Source organism: Acanthochromis polyacanthus, chromosome 19 (genome assembly GCF_021347895.1).
Source record: "Acanthochromis polyacanthus isolate Apoly-LR-REF ecotype Palm Island chromosome 19, KAUST_Apoly_ChrSc, whole genome shotgun sequence".
Classification (NCBI taxonomy): Eukaryota; Metazoa; Chordata; class Actinopteri; family Pomacentridae; genus Acanthochromis; species Acanthochromis polyacanthus.
In genome coordinates, this window is record NC_067131.1 from 4,819,647 (window position 1) to 4,838,523 (window position 18,877).

The 18,877-nt window shown below is 41.5% G+C and overlaps 1 protein-coding gene across 2 annotated transcripts in view; it reads left to right on the forward strand.

The window, feature by feature from the left end:
• Positions 1 to 18,877, forward strand: part of LOC110968146 (thyroid hormone receptor alpha-B) — a 233,498-nt gene that overhangs the window by 184,920 nt on the left and 29,701 nt on the right. For both annotated transcript variants that reach the window (XM_051939776.1, XM_051939777.1), the window contains 4 exons: positions 1,456 to 1,517; positions 9,207 to 9,307; positions 10,371 to 10,518; positions 10,802 to 11,007. In XM_051939776.1, the coding sequence (XP_051795736.1) occupies positions 1,456 to 1,517; positions 9,207 to 9,307; positions 10,371 to 10,518; positions 10,802 to 11,007 (517 nt within the window). The remainder of the gene's footprint in view (positions 1 to 1,455; positions 1,518 to 9,206; positions 9,308 to 10,370; positions 10,519 to 10,801; positions 11,008 to 18,877) is intronic.

Consider the following 18,877-nt stretch of genomic DNA (forward strand, 5'->3'; position numbering starts at 1 on the left):
TTACATTATCTCTTGACTATTTGATCCATTAATGTATGCCGTAACTCTGTCTACTGCTGGGACACAAACCTGAAGAATGGCATCTAATCGGACTCTTTAAATCTGGTATTAACAAGCTGACAGACGAAGGTTTAAGGCTCCAAAATAAGTCATTTAATTCCCTTTTAAAGGCTGACAGGCTCATCAATAAACACAGTGTGTCCCAGGTCAAGAGATGCTGTTCTACAAAGCGTTTCTCTGTGAACCGTTGCTGGGCAGTTTGAGATAGCAGGAAGACACAGAACCAGGCGACCTTTTCAAGTTGTCGAACAGCCAGACTAGACCAGACCGCTTTCACACCTGGCCCAGATACGATCAGAGTGTGAGACGGACCACCTCCAGATGTGATCCAGTTCGGGCCGTTGAAGTGTTTGGCAGACCTCTGAACCCCCTAAAACCCGCCAGCGGGAATGAAAGCCGTGTTATCTTTAAAAGAGAACTGCCAAAAAAGACAGCGTTTATCAGAGCCAGAAGCTGTGAAAACAGGAAGAATCATCAGACTTTCTACTGGCTCTGGCACTAATTAACCTAATCTAAGTTTCAACCGGTGATGTTTCATCAAAATCACTTCATTCTACGTGTCTCGTTTGAAATAAACTGTGTTCTGGAACCACATTCTGGAGAAAACAAAAGATTTTGTGTTCCTTGGCACAACTCTGAAGCTGTCAGTGACTCAGCTGCCTGACAGAAATTCAGGGACTTTTCAGCGAAACTAAAGCATGAAAACAAATTATAAGTGTTAGTAGTAATATACTGTGTAAAGTCACCATTTCTTTCAGTATTGATAGCATCTGTGTGCACATAAAAGTGTTTAATTTATAGTAATTCATGGCATTGCAGCTGTCACATTGCACAAAATTCATTTTTGTTTTCCCTCAGGATGAATAAAGTGTCTGTCTGTGTCTGTCTGTCTGTCTATTTTTGAGTTCTGTCTCTATTTCTAGCTATGGTTGTCTTGCTGCAGGACTTTATATTGCCGTCAAAAAACTAGAAAAGCCCTCAGACAGTGCAGTTCTCCTCCAAAGCTGCTCATTCCCCCATATCTCAGAAATGATGATCAGAAATCACGGCACCGTGACAGATGGACAGACAGATGGACAAACATATGCTCATGTGAAAACCAAACACTAATGTGGCTCTTTACCACCGCCTGTAGTTCTCTTTTAATTAAACATATGTAAACGATAAATAAAGATGTGTGTTCTAATTTATGTTATTCTTAACTGTGTCTCCAAGATTTTAATTTTTACTACAAATTGTACCGGCTCCAAATATCAGTTATTGCTCTTTTTGATTATTAATAATAATATTTGATGTTGATCCTGAATAAAAAACCGTAACAGAAAGATGCTTACAGTCTTTTTGCTCATTAATTTTCCTTTTTCTCTTTTCTTTGTCTTTCTTGTTGCCTCTCAGGTGGCGCAATGGCCCGAAAAGGAAGAGGAAGAACAGCCAATGTTCGGTGAAGAGTATGACTGGTGAGTAGCCGATGGACATTTACACAAACATGTCCTTTACGCACAGAGCGAAGGATGTTTTTAGTAGAGTGCCTGTATATCAGAGTGGCGACAACTGGGGCTTTCGACGCCATTTTGTTTCCATTCACTCAATATGGGACGCGCAGCGCGAGGTGCACATTCACGAAAACTAGCTATTTGTGGATTGTTTACTGATTTCAAGACATGTTTTGGACAAAATATTTTACTGGCTTGTTTTGTCTGGATGTCCAAGGTTGGATTATGGCCGTTTTTTGTGGAATATTTTCATCTGTGACTAATTATGAGCCTTCAAAGGTGAGTTGTGCTGTTTACGTTATTTGCTGTTTGTTGGACAAATGTGTTTATATTACCCGCTGTGGTAATCACATCTGAAAGTGGTTTATACCGGCGGATTCATGAGAATCTAAGCTTTCCATGGGGGTATAATGTTTCTATCATCGAGTTTGCAGCTTCGGTCAATTTAGCAAAAAACTTCAGCGGCCCGTATTTCATGCATCTCCATGCATGAAAATGGTCAAAGTGAAAATAACCACAACTGCCTAAAATCACATAAAAACTTTTCTATCTGTCATTCACCCATACATCATAACATGAAAGTACATACATGGGACTAACCTGGCACAAAAACCATGATGAAGTCGGTTTCCATCCCACTCTCCGGACTTTATTTTCCCACAGTTTCATTCTTTCACTATTACTGGGAAATCTAAACATGTGTAATCCCTTCTCCGATCGATTTGCGCACCCAATTCACAACAGCCCGTCATTTTTCAGGTATTTAGGAAGCGAAAAAAGACCTAGAATTACTCTCTGCGGTGTAAACAACGTTAACAGGAAAACCCGGCGTTCATGAATAGGAAACAAAATGGCGCCCATAGATCACGTGACCAAAATTTTTTGGACCCGTTATGTCGTCACTCTGATATACAGGCACTCTAGTTTTTAGGCTCTTCAGAAACACTCTCTGAATGCAGGTTTTGAAAGCTGCTCTTCCAGTATTTTGTTTGGGGTTGTTGGATTTATTTTGGGATATTTAGGATCTTTGTTAGAAAAACTGTCAGTCTGAATGGAACTGGTGGCGGTTCGGGAGCCTTTGATTTGTCAAGTCCAAAGAGTCAAAGTGAAACGTCCTGGCATCTGTCACTGCTAAACGAAAGCCTTCTGCTTTGTCTGCTTTCGTGGCGGGCGCAGTTCATTGTCGGCATGACAGCTCCAAATCCCCCGAGCTGAAAGAACGGAGTAAAGACGGAGCTATTGAGGCAGATAGGGTCCTTTCCACATGTTTCCCCTCCCAGCAGGGCTACTGCCCCACTCTCTGCAACGCTGCTGGAGTCTCGCTCCATATTCTACCTGCCATGGTCCATTTGAACTGGGAAAGTATGACAATATGTCTGTCTTAAGGCACGCTCGTCTGAGGCTGAGTTATACACGCTGTAATGATGTCATGACTTTCCTGTGGGAGAGACTCTGGAAGCCTCCACAGATGGAGTCGTGCTAATGCTGCGTTTAGTTGTCTGGACGTGTTAATGGGAAACTGTTTGCTCGAGATGCAAGAGCTAAAACAAATGATGATGATGATGTCATGTCAGTGCTGAGGCCAAAAACCAAAGAAGCATCATTTAAATGCATACTTAGATGCTTTAAAGAGACCATATTCTGCACATTTGTGGGTTTAAAACGTTATTTTTACATGCTTAGAATATGTTTACATACTTAAACCCTCTGAATCCCAAGCAGCTGTTTTGTCCCCAACCCAAAAATATTTATTTATCTCATAAAGAAGTAAAGAAACTGGATGCTGAAATGAGAGGATTTTGTGTTTTTCTATGTTAGAAAAGTACTCAAACTGCAATTAATTTAATAATTAAGACTGTCAGATTAATTATTGAACCTCAGAAACCCAGAAAGCATAAAAAGGTCCAGCAGAGAGTGGTATTATAAGGAATCAAAACCGTTTAGACAAAAAAAGAGAGAATCAACAGTGATTTTTAAATAATCCTTAACTAAAGCTTGGTCTCTTTTCCAGTTTTATGTGTAGTATTTCTCTAGGAGTAGATGTAAACTGTCAGAGGAGGCTCAATAAACGGCGGCGGACACACTTGATTTTATGGAGCAGCTGTTGTTTCAGCTCCGGTGTATAGTTAGTTTGGTCCCCTAATGTCCTCAATGTTTACTGTCTCAAATGTCACCTCGCTGAGCTGTTGTTATGTAAGGACCTCGCCGATACAATCCCAGGACTCCTTCGGGGACCCGATTCGTGCCGCCCTTGATCCCGGCGCTTCGATTAAACGGAATGGCAGCTGTTAGATTCGGGAAAATATTTATCTAGACTCAGCCACACTAGAAAAACCTCCTTTTTCCTGGGATTTTTTTGTTTTTTTTTCACATTGGTGGTGGTATTGCTCGGCCTTTCGGGAGGGGCAGGCATCCGGAGCCAGAGCGCTGCAGTAGTATTGATTTTGGGCTTGGCTTCCAAACAGCATTCGGAGATCCGCCTGCTGCTGCCAACACCGCCGAGCTTTTCCTTATATGATGCCTCTCTGATGTCCTTTTCCACCTCTGCTCCTCATGCATCCTCCCCCTATTCTCGCTGTCCTCTAGCCTCCTTCTTTTGCTACTTTCTATTAGCAAAAACCACTCGTGCGTCTTTCATTCTGCACTTTTTCCTCGATATATACCTAAATTCTCATCAGACCGTAACTCATAATGGATTTTTTTATCAACAGAAGCAGCTCCAGAGCTTCTCCACGCCATTAGAAAAATCAATTTTGACAAAATGTAACTCGTGGCCCTTTGGCGTTTTGCTCTTTCTTCTGCTTTCTATTTTTTCGCCACCGTCCTCTCCTGGTCTCCCCCTCCTCGTCTAAAATCTGTACCAATGCCAAGAAGCCCAACTGACACTGCCAGTCACAGCCTTGGTTCGCTCACACAAGCATAAATATACGCAGTACAGTCGCAGTAAAAGTAAAGATTCCAAAAAACAATGCCATAAAGAGTCTTTTATTCATCAATTAACAGCATACAAACTGCACTAAATGGAGAAAAGCGCTATCTGAAGTTATGACTTGCAGGGACCTCCCTTTGCCTTTAAAGGTCCCATATGGTCAAAATCCATTTTTATGGTGTTTTTTTAATTACTTAAAAACTTGGCAGGGCAAAACAAAAGCTGTTCAAATATGAAGACGCCACCGTTCATCTAACCAGCTCTTTACCAGACGGCCTCCCAGCTTTATGGGCCAGTAAGGGTTTTATTCAGTTTCTACATGGAAAAAGAGCAAACAGAAGTCGTCAAGCTAAAAATTTGAGCAACCTCGTCCCCGAACTGTTAGTAATGAGCAGCTGCTTCACAGTCCACAAAGTTTACTACATTTTAGAATCACTTATGATAACTTTAAAATGTCTCAACTACCAGCAAAGCACACAAAATGTTCTGCTGTTTGCTGAAAGAGTGAACACGAGAGTCTTCATGCACTCCCAGCATCTAAAGAACTGAAGATCCAGTTTATTGCATTTGCTGAAACATGAAAGTTTTCATCACCCTGCACTCTCACTGACAGTATTCAGGAGTTGCCTCGTAGTTTACTAGTTTTATTTACTTTTTGAGCCTCATCTGCTGACTTTGAATGTCTAAACCACAAGAAAAATTCCCCAAATGTTCTGCTGTTGCCTTCAAGAGTGAATATGAGAGTCTTCATGCACTCCCAGCATCTGAAGAACTCATTGTGTCACTACAGCAATAGGAGACCCCTTAATAGCGCAGTGTGCAGCTAATGTGACTAGCGTTAGCATTAGCTTTGATCATATGGCCACAAGTCAGAGTTCTGTGGAAACTGTAAACCACAGGGACAGAGGGTCGAAACTTTAATTTGTTTGGGTTTTCATGTCATCTGTTGTGCTTCAGTTTAACCTAATCTCAGTCTATGTTTACATCCGTTCGCTTCTCTCCTGCTCCCTGTGCTGACTTATACTGTATTTTATTACACCTGAATTACCAAAAAACCATTTCTCAGTGACATATTTTATTGTTTCTGTCATCAGTAAACAGAACAAACATGAAATAGCGATTGAAACGTGGCATATTAAGACCACACGTTAACCAAGAGTCAATTTAGAGGCATTTCCAAGCTGCAGTTAAACTGCTAAAATGCTGATTTTAGAACCATAACGTCGTCTAGCAAACTCATGATGCACGTAAGTTAAAAACAGCAGCTTAGAGTGAAAGTTATTGGAATTCTTGATCTGCCGCTCAATCATAAATGCAGAGAGAGTCTTCTTCCTGAAGAGAGTGCGCCTCCTGCTGCATTTAAAGCTGCAGATACACAACAGTCATGGTTAAATAAATCCATCTCTGTGAAATTTTAGGCTGTGGAGATTTTAGTTATTTTTCTCGAAGAGAAGCACAATATGAGGCCTGTAAAACATCTCCAATTCTCTCAGATGCACTCGCACACGGTCTCTAAAGGCACTTGGCAGGTACATTGTTCCAATCATCTTGGAGAAATTGCCACAGTTCTTGTGTGGATTAATCCGTCTCAGTGTCTTCTGTCTCCTCATGTAACCGAACACTCTCCGGGGGCCACGCCATCTCTTGACTCCCCGTTCGTCTTTCTTTATGTTCGGGGTCTTTATCGCGCTGCAGAGTGAATTTGGGCTCAATCCCCCTGATCTCGCTGCTTGACGGATAAGAATCTAAACACATCAAGGGCTGGAAGTTTTGTGCGCGGTGCTTGTAGGTCATCAGAACATCACACGCATGTAGTTTATGTGCAGAGCGCCAAGATTTACCAGAAGCAGTTAATACACTTTGTGTGTCTCTGGACTTAAACTGCCACTCTGAATTTATCTGCGACTCGCACTGTACCATCTCCATGCCTCCTGGCTTCTTAGCCACCATATATCACAAGAAATGTCTGGAAATCTGCTATTTACTGTGTCTCCGAGCTCACTCCCTCCGTCTCACTGGTGTTTCAGACAGTATGGAAAAAGAACAAACTGTTCTGTTCCCAAGTTTAAAGCGGAGGAAAGGCTGCGGACAGATAAAGAAGATTACAGAAGGAAAAAACAACAATCCAAATACTGTAAATTTAGATCAGCTGGCACTTTCGTTTACATCATCCACCTCCCTTATGATAATTTACACAGATTCAGTTTGGTTAAATTACTCCATGTGTACTGATGCTGCTGTGTCTGGGTATCCACAACTGAAAGAGATGATTTAATAATAAAAAATCCGCATATTGTATGTTTCTCAGCGGGTTATAATTTAAAGCAGACGGCTAAAGTTTACAAACTTACTTAAGTAACAAACCTCTCAGAGCGCCGTGTTAGTTGGCCCATTAAAAGACCTGTCAATTAATTAGAGAGTAATTACAAATGGGTGGTCTCTTAATTAGAGAGAAGTAATTATGCAGAAGAGGTGGAAGTCGCTCCCGAGGTGCAGCTGTCAGCACCTTCTCATGGACAGTAAAGCTGAGCAAGACGGTGCCAGTCGCATAAAAAAAAAGAAGTCTTTCACCTCCTACCACATCCGGCATCACTGGTGGATGAGGTCGCTGCACCTACAGCCCACCGCACCTTACAGCGATGTCACAGTGTGCCGACAAACCAGGAGCACGTCTCTACATCGCTACACAAAGCTCAGGACTTCACACACAAAAAACAGCCTTTCTCGGGGGTGTCGAGTTGTTGTTTAAAGTGAACAGCTGTGTCGGTGTCATAACGTCCTGATTATGTTGAAAACGAGCTGAACAATTAATCCAAATATTATCCAGATCACAGGAGCTGCAGCTTTTTGGTCAAATGTGTCAAAACATACCATTATAAATGAAGCATTGTGGCGCGAGAGAGATGCTCCGGACGCAGGGAAAATTGCTTGTTTGGTACAAACTGCAGCGAAAATCACTTGTTTCAGTGGAAAACAAACTTTAAAAGTCATCATTCTCACTAAAATCTCAATCCCAGCCGGTCTCTGCAGGTTACATGATGTTAATTCCAACTGGTGTATGTTTTATTCATGAGTAGTGCTTCAGGCTGCACACGAGCTTAAAGAAGACAAGAAAACCAACTGCGCCGATGCTCATTACATATGCTTTTATGTGCTCTTTTCCGAGGTTTGAAATCATAATAGGATGCAAACTTTGGTTAAAGAGCGGTTCTTGCAGATGTTCATATGCAACCCAAAACATTCTGCTTGTTTTGAGGAGATTCTTTATCATGCACACCTTTATTTATTCCTTTGTATCATGGTTATTTTTTATTCTTACATTATTAGTACAAGTATTTTAAATTATTTTTATTATTTGGTATTTGACCACTTGGTTTTATCCCGTATATTTCGATGTCTGCTTTGTGTAGCTTTTTTTTTTTGAAAGGTGCTACAAGAGATGTTAATGACTAATCGTTGATCAATTAATTGCTGTAAATTATTTAGCCAATTTAAAATATATTAACCAATAAGACAGAAGAAGAACAAAATGTGTTGAAAATTGGCTGTAGCACCTGGTTAATATAATAGGACCAGCCATTCAGACAAGCAGAAAGAATTGTGGGAGTTTAGCTTGCAACGGGCACCATGACAAAGACTTCTGGGGTGTTTAACGACCTCCAACCAGGGCTCATGTGCCACCAGGTGGTTCCTCTTACTGTTTAATACTGTAGCGAACAGAGGAGGCGTCACTCCGACTACTGCAGTTGTGTGTTGACAAAGAGAGCATTGCAGGAGTTTAGCTAGCAGTGGGCACAATGACAAAGACATCTGTGATGCTTAATGACCTCCAAACAGACTTCATGTGCCACCAGGTGGATCCTCTTACTGTTTAATACTACAGCAACCAGAGGTGGTGTTCCCTGGACTACTGCAGTTATGTGTTAGCAAGCAGAGAGCACTGAAAGTTTAGCTAGTAAAGGGTCACCATGATAAAGACTTCATTGATGCCTAATGACTACTGGTCGGCTCTTGCATGTTGTTGGCGAATTTAATTGCAATATGACACTGTTTTTACAAGCTAGTGGTTGATTGTGTACATCAAAAAGCAGCCCATGTCATGTGATAAACAACGTCTGAGCATCTTTTGTTGTGGTTGTGTGTAAAGCACCTTCATTAGGACATGGAATGCTTTCCACTGGGTTCATATTGTGTGTTTGATTAATTGATTACTGATTAATGGGGCTATTCAAGAAAATTGTTAGGAATTTGCATCCCTGGGTGCTTCATAAATTACTTTGTGTGCCATTTCCGCCATCTGTGCTTGGCTAATGTCAGAAATAACCATTAACGCGGTGCTACAGTCCAATCTGTAACCAGCTGCTGCGTCCTGTAAAACCTGCAAAGTCACTGGCAGCCTTTGAAAAACATCCACAGGAGCTCCATGAGTTTTTTTTTCTGTGTTCGATCTGGCTGTCTGTGTAGCAGACCTATTGTAGTATGAATGGAGAAATGTGCACATTCGCTGTCGGCTTTTTAAGTCTGCATCGATCAGCGCTCGGGGATGCAGAATCCATGATTGCCTTAAACACAATGGAGCCAAGTGGCGATACGATAAAGGTGAAGTGGTTGATCTTGATGCTGTGAATAGAGTGGAAGAAATAGACACTAACGTTCTGTGGGGGAGAGCATCTTGAGAATTCGTGCTAACGTCGTCTCTCTCCCTTGTTTCCTTTCTCCTCCAGGGTACATACCCAGCTACCTCGAAAAGGATGAGCCATGTGTGGTGTGTGGCGACAAGGCCACAGGTTACCACTACCGCTGCATTACCTGCGAGGGCTGCAAGGTACAAAACACACACCAGGTTCACAACCCCCATAATATCTGCCAGAAGAGCTCGATGCGAGGCCTCTGAGGTCAACCGCCTCCACACACTCCGTTACATACGTGACAGACACACACTCAGAGGCAGTCACATGCTTCATCACGAGCACATATATTTTTATATATATAAACACGCAATCACATACCAATCACATAGACGCATCGCTGTCACATCAGCGCTCAGCCTTGCATCATTTGTCTTCCTTTGCTGTCAGTGTGTTGTATAATGAGTCTCCCTCTGTTCATGTGTTTGTTCCTCATGTCATGTCTCACTGACGGGAGTGCAGCCACTCAGCACTCAGAGAGAGAGCAGTCCTTCTCCAAGGCTGCTCATTCCCCAATATGTCAGAAATGCAGCATTTGTTTATTAGTTATTGATGATCAGGAATCATGGCAACATATAATGTGGCCATTTAGTTTTGGTTGGAAATTACACTTGAAGGGAGCGTAGGAACTAGTGCATAAGTTGCCATCTCTGAAAAAAAATAAACAAAAAAGGTAGATGGAGCGAAGAATGGGAGCAGGAAAAGCCTGGAAACTCTGTCCTCAGTGAAGCCATCCATCTCCTCTTCATCATCCAGCTCCATGTCCAACTCGTTGTCGAGACAACCACGGCCGTAGCCGCTCAGCACGCTGACGGAGCAAAACGGGAAGAACACAATCCTCTTCAGCTTCTTGTTGTAGAAGAAGTAATTGAAGGACCAGAGGCTTCCCTCTTCACCAAAAGGGTCTGAGTCCAGATCAGGGTTGTAGCTGTAAATGTCACAGCCCTGCAAGTTGATCTCCTGGTCGATGGCGTTCGTAGTAATTCAGATGTTTGCTTCCTTTTCTGAGCTGCAGTATAACATGAGCGACTGAGCGTTTTTATTCCGTCTCTCTCTGGACTCTCCTTTTTCTATGCCTGTGCTCTTTTCTTCAACTTTCATTCACCCTCCTCTTGTTTCTCAACATTTCGCTGCACACATCACCGACTCTCTCTCTGTAACATCCCATTCATGTATCCGCGCCTCGCTGTCTGCCTGCAGGGTTTCTTTCGTAGGACCATTCAAAAGAACCTCCACCCCAGCTACTCCTGTAAGTACGATGGCTGCTGCATCATCGACAAGATCACCCGCAACCAGTGTCAGCTCTGCCGCTTCAAGAAGTGCATCGCAGTGGGCATGGCCATGGACTGTGAGTGTCCTGCAGACGCATCTATGCACAATGTAAAACACAAAATTAGATAAATGTACAACCGAAATAACACACATCAATGCAGGTTGCTTTGATTTAAAGTCTCACTTGTTACCACTGCATTTATTTGAGGTGCATTTTGGTGATTTCAGTTTTAAATATTGGACAAAACTTTGGAAAATAAGAGTACATGGTTTAGAAGCTGCAACTTTAGGCACCACAGACTGATGGCGTATGTCTTTCTTTTTGTCTTTTCCTTGACATCTCCTCTTCCTCCTCCCAGTGGTCCTCGATGACTCAAAGCGAGTGGCCAAACGGCGGCTGATTGAGGAGAACAGGGAGCGGCGCAAGAAGGAGGAAATGGTGAAATCCCTCCAGACCCGTCCAGAGCCCACCGGGGCAGAGTGGGAGCTAATCCACCTGGTGACAGAGGCCCATCGACACACCAATGCTCAGGGCTCACAGTGGAAACAGAAGCGTAAATTCCTGGTAAGACGGGAAAACGGGCAAAGTGGCGTGCAGTCGGGTACATTCAGAAAATGACATTCATTGTGACGGTGTTGCCTTAACTTTATGAGGCTTGATCAGAAAGTTCCAGTACTGTTAGTGGTGCACATAGACAGTCACAGCCATGCAATGAGTCAGGAACCCGCCTATAAACAGTCGAGTCATTATTTTTTGACTGATGGTAGGTGAGCATTTGCAGTTTCCCAATCGACCTCAAACTGGAGTAAAGAAGAAAATATCAAGGTGTTTGTCTTAATGATCCACCGTTCATGTTGATTATCATCACTGATGACCTGAGGAGAGTCTGCGGCTACCATCAACAGAAAAAACAACAGTTTTCACAGTGGAAGCGCCTGCATTGTCTGAAAATGGACATGAAATGCTCATTATGTTCTGAATAATATGGTGGTGGTTGTTCATTGTGAATTAGTCCCTCAGGGTTCATCTTTTAAGGCAGAGTTTGACTGTAACTTCCTGAGGTGTCCGAAGGGAAATATCTGTGTGCTCAGTCAGCCGTGTTTTGTTTTTTTGTTTTTTTTGAGCCACAACACTACAGTCGTCACTCTTCACTTGCCCTACTTGCCAGATTTGGGTCCTTGTGGCTTCAGTCTCTTCCCCAAAATGAAGTTGAAATTAAAGGGTTACTGTATTGACACAATTTCAGCGACTCAACGGCACTTCCAGAGAGAGTTTAAAGTGTTGCAGGAGCTCTGGGAGCAGTGTGTCCTTGCACAAGGAGACAACTTCACTAAGGATGGCACCCAGATTTAAAAACAAAGTAGAATTTTTGATTTTTATAGCCACAGACTCTGAAATTTTTGATCAGCGTTTGTTTTATCTGCAATGAAAACTGTCAACAGTCACATTCGTGTCACTCATGATAAGGGAAGTGTCTGCATACGATAAAAACTGTTTGTGTTTTCAAGTGTTGCTGCACTGTTCATGCAAATATTTCTAGTGTAATCCTCTAAACTCCCAAACTTTGACAAAAGCACCAAAATTACACCATTTGTGAGAGCATTAAACTGGAAAAACAGAAAAAATGTAGAGATTTTTCACTCTTCAAAATCAATTCAGCAGTTTATTTATGGCCTGTCATTGTACAGGGAACACTAGCCAAATCCCAGTTTCAAATTGTGATATTTCATCAAAATACTTTTCTTTAAAAATTTGTAAAAAATAAATACTTTGCTCTGACCAGATTCTGTAAAAAAACTAAAAATTCTGTGTTCTTTGCCGTAACTGTAAAGCCCTTTCAGACTCATCTGTGATTAACTGTCACATGAGAAAAATTCTGGAACTTTTTGGCTGAATTGCAGGCAGTGTTTACAAGGTGTACTCAAGAAAGAAAACAAATTAAAAATATTAAAATAGTAAATATTTCTAGTGTGTAGAGTCCCTAATACTTATTCCAGTGCTGGAAACACCCGTGGGCAATAAGTAAAGCGAGAATCTAAACTTTTACTTAAACTTTCTTTGCGATTTTATCATAACTGTGACGTACCACACAGGAGACATTTCTGAGTTCTCTCTTCTTCTAGTCCTGGTTGTTCTGTTTCCATAGAGGTGCAGGACTTTATACTGAAGTGAAAAATGAGCCCACGGTGAGGAAAAATGTGACAGCAGCAAAAACACCTGGAAGCTGCTTGAGGTTCAGAGGGTTACATGGAAATTTGGAGTCATTTCAAGTTGTTCATCGATTTAATTTTGTTAAGTGCATTTAAAGACGCAACAAAAACAAGATCCAAGATATAAGTCAATGAAAGGATCTTATACATTCTTGACATCCAAGACGATGCAGATCAGAGGATCGAATAAATTTATGTCACTCTGACGTCCACCTTTGTTTCGAGCAGCAACAATATGTTGAAGCACTAAAGACGGATTGACTTTGCAGCAACCTTTAAAAGCACTAAAACTCTCAACAAACACATCAAGTGGTTTCACACTGTAAAGCAGGGGTCGGCAAGTAGATGTGGCTTCGGACCAAAATGTTTGTAAACAATCGAACAGCGGGCCAACCTGTGGGGGGGTTCGCTCCGATTCCGCGAGCGGGGGGGGCGAGTAGCGGCGCTTCTACAGCTGATCGCCGCTGCTTGGGACACGTCTCAATTCTGATCACAGATATATTAAAATGGCTCCCGAGACACACACACGTTTTGCACACACTGTTGCTCAGTGAAATCTGGCTGGTACAACCGTGTCCGACCAGTAGCGCAAACGCAGAAATGTCCGGCAGCAGCCGACCACGCGAGTTTCGTGTTGCGGTGACGGACTGGCTTGGCTCCGTGCCAAATCAAATTTTCAGAATCATCTGGCGGGCCAGATATTATTCCTGACGGGCCAGTTTTGGCCCGCGGGCCGCCAGTTGCCAACCACTGCTGTAAAGTCTCCAGTGTCGCTTCAGTGTTTTCTAACAAACATTTGTGCTAAAATTCGGTCTTATCTCGCTCATGTGACTTTACGATTGTCCTCATTCCTCTTCAGCATTTTGGGTGTTCTCTTTTTGATTCATCTTAACCCTTCTGGGCTCTTAACCACGCCTAATTCCCTTCATAGTTTTCATATACACCTCGACTCCCCATTTTTTTTTAGCTTTAATCTCTCCCCTGTCTTCATTTCTTTGTCTCCTCTGCCGTCTGCTCGGCTGTTTCCCTTCTATTTCGCCCATCTGCTTCCCGTAAGCTCCATCCGTCCTTATCTCAGCCGAGGCAAATCCTCAGTCATGAGCGCTCGTCTGGAGTTGGCAGGCGGAGAGTCTTTCTGTTCTCCCACTGTGCCGGTGCTCAGATTCCTCCTGGACCGGCTCGTCGGGGGCTCCCTGCCTCGAGTCGGCCTCCACTGACCGAGATTCATCCCAGATACAGCTTCAAGCACTTGTTGATCATTTGAGTTTATTAAAATGACAAAAAAACATGATGCCAGGGCAGTGTTGGGGAAGCGTTTGTTGTCATATCATGGAGGGAAGACGACCGTGTGAGGATTACGCAGCTGAGAAAGCTGCAAGTGGGAGAATTTCCGTAAAGAGAAAGGCGTTCTTGAAACCATTGTGCTTTTACTTTTGTGCCAGGGTGCAGTGAGATCGCTTCCTCAGGTTCAGGATTAACACTGCAACAAGTAGGTTAGAATTAAGAGTTAAGAAACATTTTTTTTGTCAACACTCCAATTTCAAGCGGGTCTAACCCCCCCTGCTGCTGTGAAGCACTGTATAGCCCAGAGCTGGGTTCATCTAAAAGGATAAACTGTTCCATTTCACACAGGCTTCACCCACTAACGGGGCTCTGAAGGCTGAAGTCACTGAACCCTGAATATCTAAATTTACATGCTAAGCCGACCAGGATGAGCCTATTCCGCCCGATGGGGACTGCAGCCATGAAGCGACAGCAGCGACACTGCTTCTCACACACTGTACTTCGGCACGCAAGCAATGCCTCTTCACTGGAGGATGACTTTGGGAAATGATACGCCGGCTCGAGCTCCCTCAAAGGTCAGGCGACAGAAAGTAGAAGCAATTTGTTACAGTAAATTCTTCGGAGTTTAATTAGTCCCAGAGTCTGTCTGCCTTCAAACCAGACACTTCATTTGAGCATCCACGACTTGAAACTCATCCTTGCAAGGGAGCGTTTTGACTCTACGTGCACGAATGTGGTCCCACGAGCATCGGGGCTGTGACAACCGCTCATGAAGTCGCCTTTGGAGACTTTCGGAGGCTGGACAGCGGTCGATAAATCCTCTCCTCTGATTGGTCACACAGCCCCCAGTTTATCTTCTACCCGCTGACACTGGTGGAAGAAGCACTCAGATCTTTCAGTCGAATAAGAGCACCGAAACCACAGTGGAGAAATACTCTGCAAGTAAAAGTCCTGCTTTTTAATCAGATTATTCAGTATGGAAGTATGACTTAAAGTACCAAAAGTAGGAGAATTCTTCACACAAACGTCCGTATTTTAAAGTAACGCACACTACTGCTCAAAAGTTTGGCTTCATTTACCACATTAACAATGTCTAGACTGGATTTATCATTCATTTAATGTTATCTTCACTAAAAAAAATGGAAACATCCCGCAATGTGAGGCTGCATCTAGCTGTCAATTCGCTGCTATGTTTCAGAGAAATTCACTTTAACCCTCGCGTTGTCTTAACATCATGTACACTCCCCTTGTCCTAAGGGTCAAAAATGATCTTCCTCCTCCAGAGCCTCTAAAATATCGTAGTGTGATTGAATTTTCAACCCAAAATCTATTTTATGTGAGGAAACATGTCATGACTGTTTTCTTTACTACAGAAAACAAGACATAAAATGACAAAGACAAGACACAAACGACAGAAATAGGACAGGAAATTACAAAAATGATACACAAAGTGAAAGAAACTAGACAGAAGATGACAAAAACTAGACAGAAAATGACAAAAAGACGACACAAAATGACAAAAATACAACACAAAATGACATAAACAATACACAAAACGACAAAATGCAATAGAAAATGACAAAAACACGACACAAAACTACAGAAACGTCATCAACAGGTTATGCTAACATGTCGTGGGTCACGTTCAATGCATAATAATTATTATTTAAAATATTATATTGATTACAAAAATGTTCCCACAATTCCAAGAGACAACAATTAAAAATATAAAACCAAAAAAGGAGATTTAAATTTCATTTGAACTGTTTTATTAGAAATTCAGTTTGGTCATCAGCGGGGTGGGACGGGAGAAAAATGGCATGTCAGAGTGAGCTCCAGGCTTTGGTATTTAAAAAACATTTTCAAACGTCCTTTTCTCCTAATTTTTTTTCGATTTGGTCTCAGGACAAGAACATTTACACAACAACAGTATGTTTTAGGATTTTCTACATGGATTATTTGAAATCTGATGGTAAAATGTCCTCCGGTTCTGGAGTGACCCACGACCTGCTGGTCACTGAAAACTGTCAATATTTAACTTTTTCTCATAGTGGAGTCTCTTTAGGAAACGCCATCGAATTTCAAGTTGAAAAAGGGTCATTTAGGGGTGTTCTCTGCTATTAAACATAGCGGCCGGGTCATTTTTGACCCTTAAGCTCCCTACGAATGAATGTACCTGCTCAGTAACTGTTGTAGAGATAATACTGCTGCTTACATCATAGTCTCTCGGCACTAAAGCGGCCCCAATGTTTCAGATTTATCTCCATTGCTAAGGCCAGCAACCGCAAACAACCAAACGTGCTTCACTCATGTGTCTCGTCCATTGTATTATTTGGCTTAACGCGGCTAAACCTTCAGATCTGCAGGCAAACACGGCAGCAACACAGTGTTCTCTCTTTCACACTCTGCGGTTGGACGTCTGGAAGCAGCTTTTACGAGGGCAGATTCAGTTCAGCAAGCTGAGTGTGTGTTCATATCTCCACATCTGTCCAGAGGTCACAGCGGCGCTTATTGTTTTACAGCAATTTCTCTTCAAATAAATCCAAATTCTTGGCGATTAGCTCGTCTTTGACACGGCAACCTCTCTGAGCTAAAAGCTGACGTCTTATTGCTGGTGGTTTTATGTGAAGGTAAACTGATTCCAAAACATAAAACATGAGAAGTTTTGATTGGTGTGCATGTTATTATGTCTGTGAAAAGTGTAAATGTATCATCAGGCGAGAGTCTCATCAGAAAAACATGCCCGAAGTCTCCAGATGCAATAACAATCACTTTATTCCACATTTTTATGAAAAAATATGGACATTTCTTTCAGTAAAATATAACTACAGTGCGCATGATCATATGAATCATGGATCGTGAGTCCCAGATTGTTCACTCATATCTGCTAATTTGCAGAAAGGAGCTGTCCTTGAGTTCTTGGTACCCGGCTACAAAACTGTCTGGTGATGTAAACGACAAAAACGAAACAGAAAATGACAAAAACAAAGCAGAAAATGACAAAAACAAGACATAAAATGATAAAAACAAGACAAATTACAGACAAAAGCAAGACACAAAATACTAAAAACGAGACTAAATGATAATAACGAGACCCAAAATGAAAAAAACGAGACGGGGAACTACAAGAGAAGACAGAAACTGCCAAAAACAAGAAAAAATAAGATAAAAGTGAGACGGAAAATGACAAAAACACGACACAAAATGACAAAAATGAGACATAAAATGGCAAAAATGAGACATGACATAAAAGGGGAGAAAACTACAAAACGAGACAGAAAATGACAGAAACAAGACAAAAATGACAAACAATACACAAAACCACAAAAACAAGACACGAAATGACAAAAACAAGACACAAAATGACTAAAATCAGACGTAAAACAACAGAAAGAAGACAAAAACGAACAGAAACAAGACAGAAAATTACAAAAACAAGACACAAAATGACTAAAATCAGACGTAAAACAACAAAAAGAAGACACAGAACAACAGAAACAAGACAGAAAATGACAAAAACAAGACACAAAATGACAATAATGAGACAGAAAACAAAAAATGAGACACAGAAGACAAAAACGCCATCAACAGGTTATGCTAACATGTTGTATTAATGTGTCTGTGAAAAATGTAAATGTATCATCAGGCGAGAGTCTCATCAGAAAAGCATGAACGAAGTTTCCAAATGCAATAAAAATCAATTTAGTCCACGTTTATGAAAAATACGGGTATCTTTCAGTGAAATATAATTACAGTGCGCATGATCGTATGAATCATAGATCGTGAGTTCCAGATTGTTCACTCCTATCTGCTAATATACAGAAAGTAGCTCTCCTTGAGTTCCTGGTACCCGTACAGTAAAGGTCAGTCCACACTATCCGTTCCAAGTTTTTTATTCAGTGTTCCAGGCCAAGTGAAGCATAAATCCTACTGGCAGCACTTCAACTCTCACAAATCTCCTTTTTTTCCTGTTTTTTGTAGGTCCCAAACTCATGAACTTTAAGCCGTTGGCCTTGGAAACATTAGCCAAATAAGACAGCTCGGATGGATTCTTTAAAATGTTCTCAGCTAATCAAAAAACTCAGCAACAGTGATTCAGGAACATGCTGGACGAATGGGTTTAGATGAAAGTTTAAAAAAGGTCATTTTCAACTACATACCTGCAGTATTGACCTAATTATCATGTTGTCATGAACATTTTACTACCAGATGATTTATATCTGCACTTCAGAATCCAAAAGCCTACAGGCAACTTTAAAAGGCAGGTTATTAACTTTTTTTTTAAATGATAAAATTACACCATTTATCAGAGCCAGAAAGAGCTAAAACTAAAGCTCGAGCTACTGGGAACATGTCATGTTGGGATTAATATGGATGGTTAACCCCTTCAAGGTAAAATAGGGAACATTTCCACTTTAAAAGGTCTCAAAAAAACCACAAAGACGACATATATTATGTAGACTTCCATCACAAATGGTTCCAATAATGTTTAAACTGCCAGAAGCTGCAGTTCCTCCTACGTCCACTAGAGGCAGACTCCGAAAATGAGTCAATCCCCATAGACCTCCATGTTAATATGACCAACTTCTCAGCAGAAATAAGCGTCTTTACATTCTAAAACAACAAACAGTTTTGGTCTCTGTTGCTAATTTCTATATTTATGATGATTCTAAAAGTTGTGATTTTTTATATAACTCATTCATTTTAGTAGTACTACAGTTTAAAGTTGTGCGTACCTAAGAGCGTCTTTGAAAAATTACCTTCTTATACTATACTATACAGGTGGCTTTGAAAGGCATGTTATCATTTTTAAAAATTGCCAAATTACACCATTAATCAGAGCCAGAACCTATAAAAACTATAATACATATACATTTCAACTTTCCGACAGTCCTTGAACCTACCATGTGTGATTTACAGTTCAGTCGGGAAAATTAACC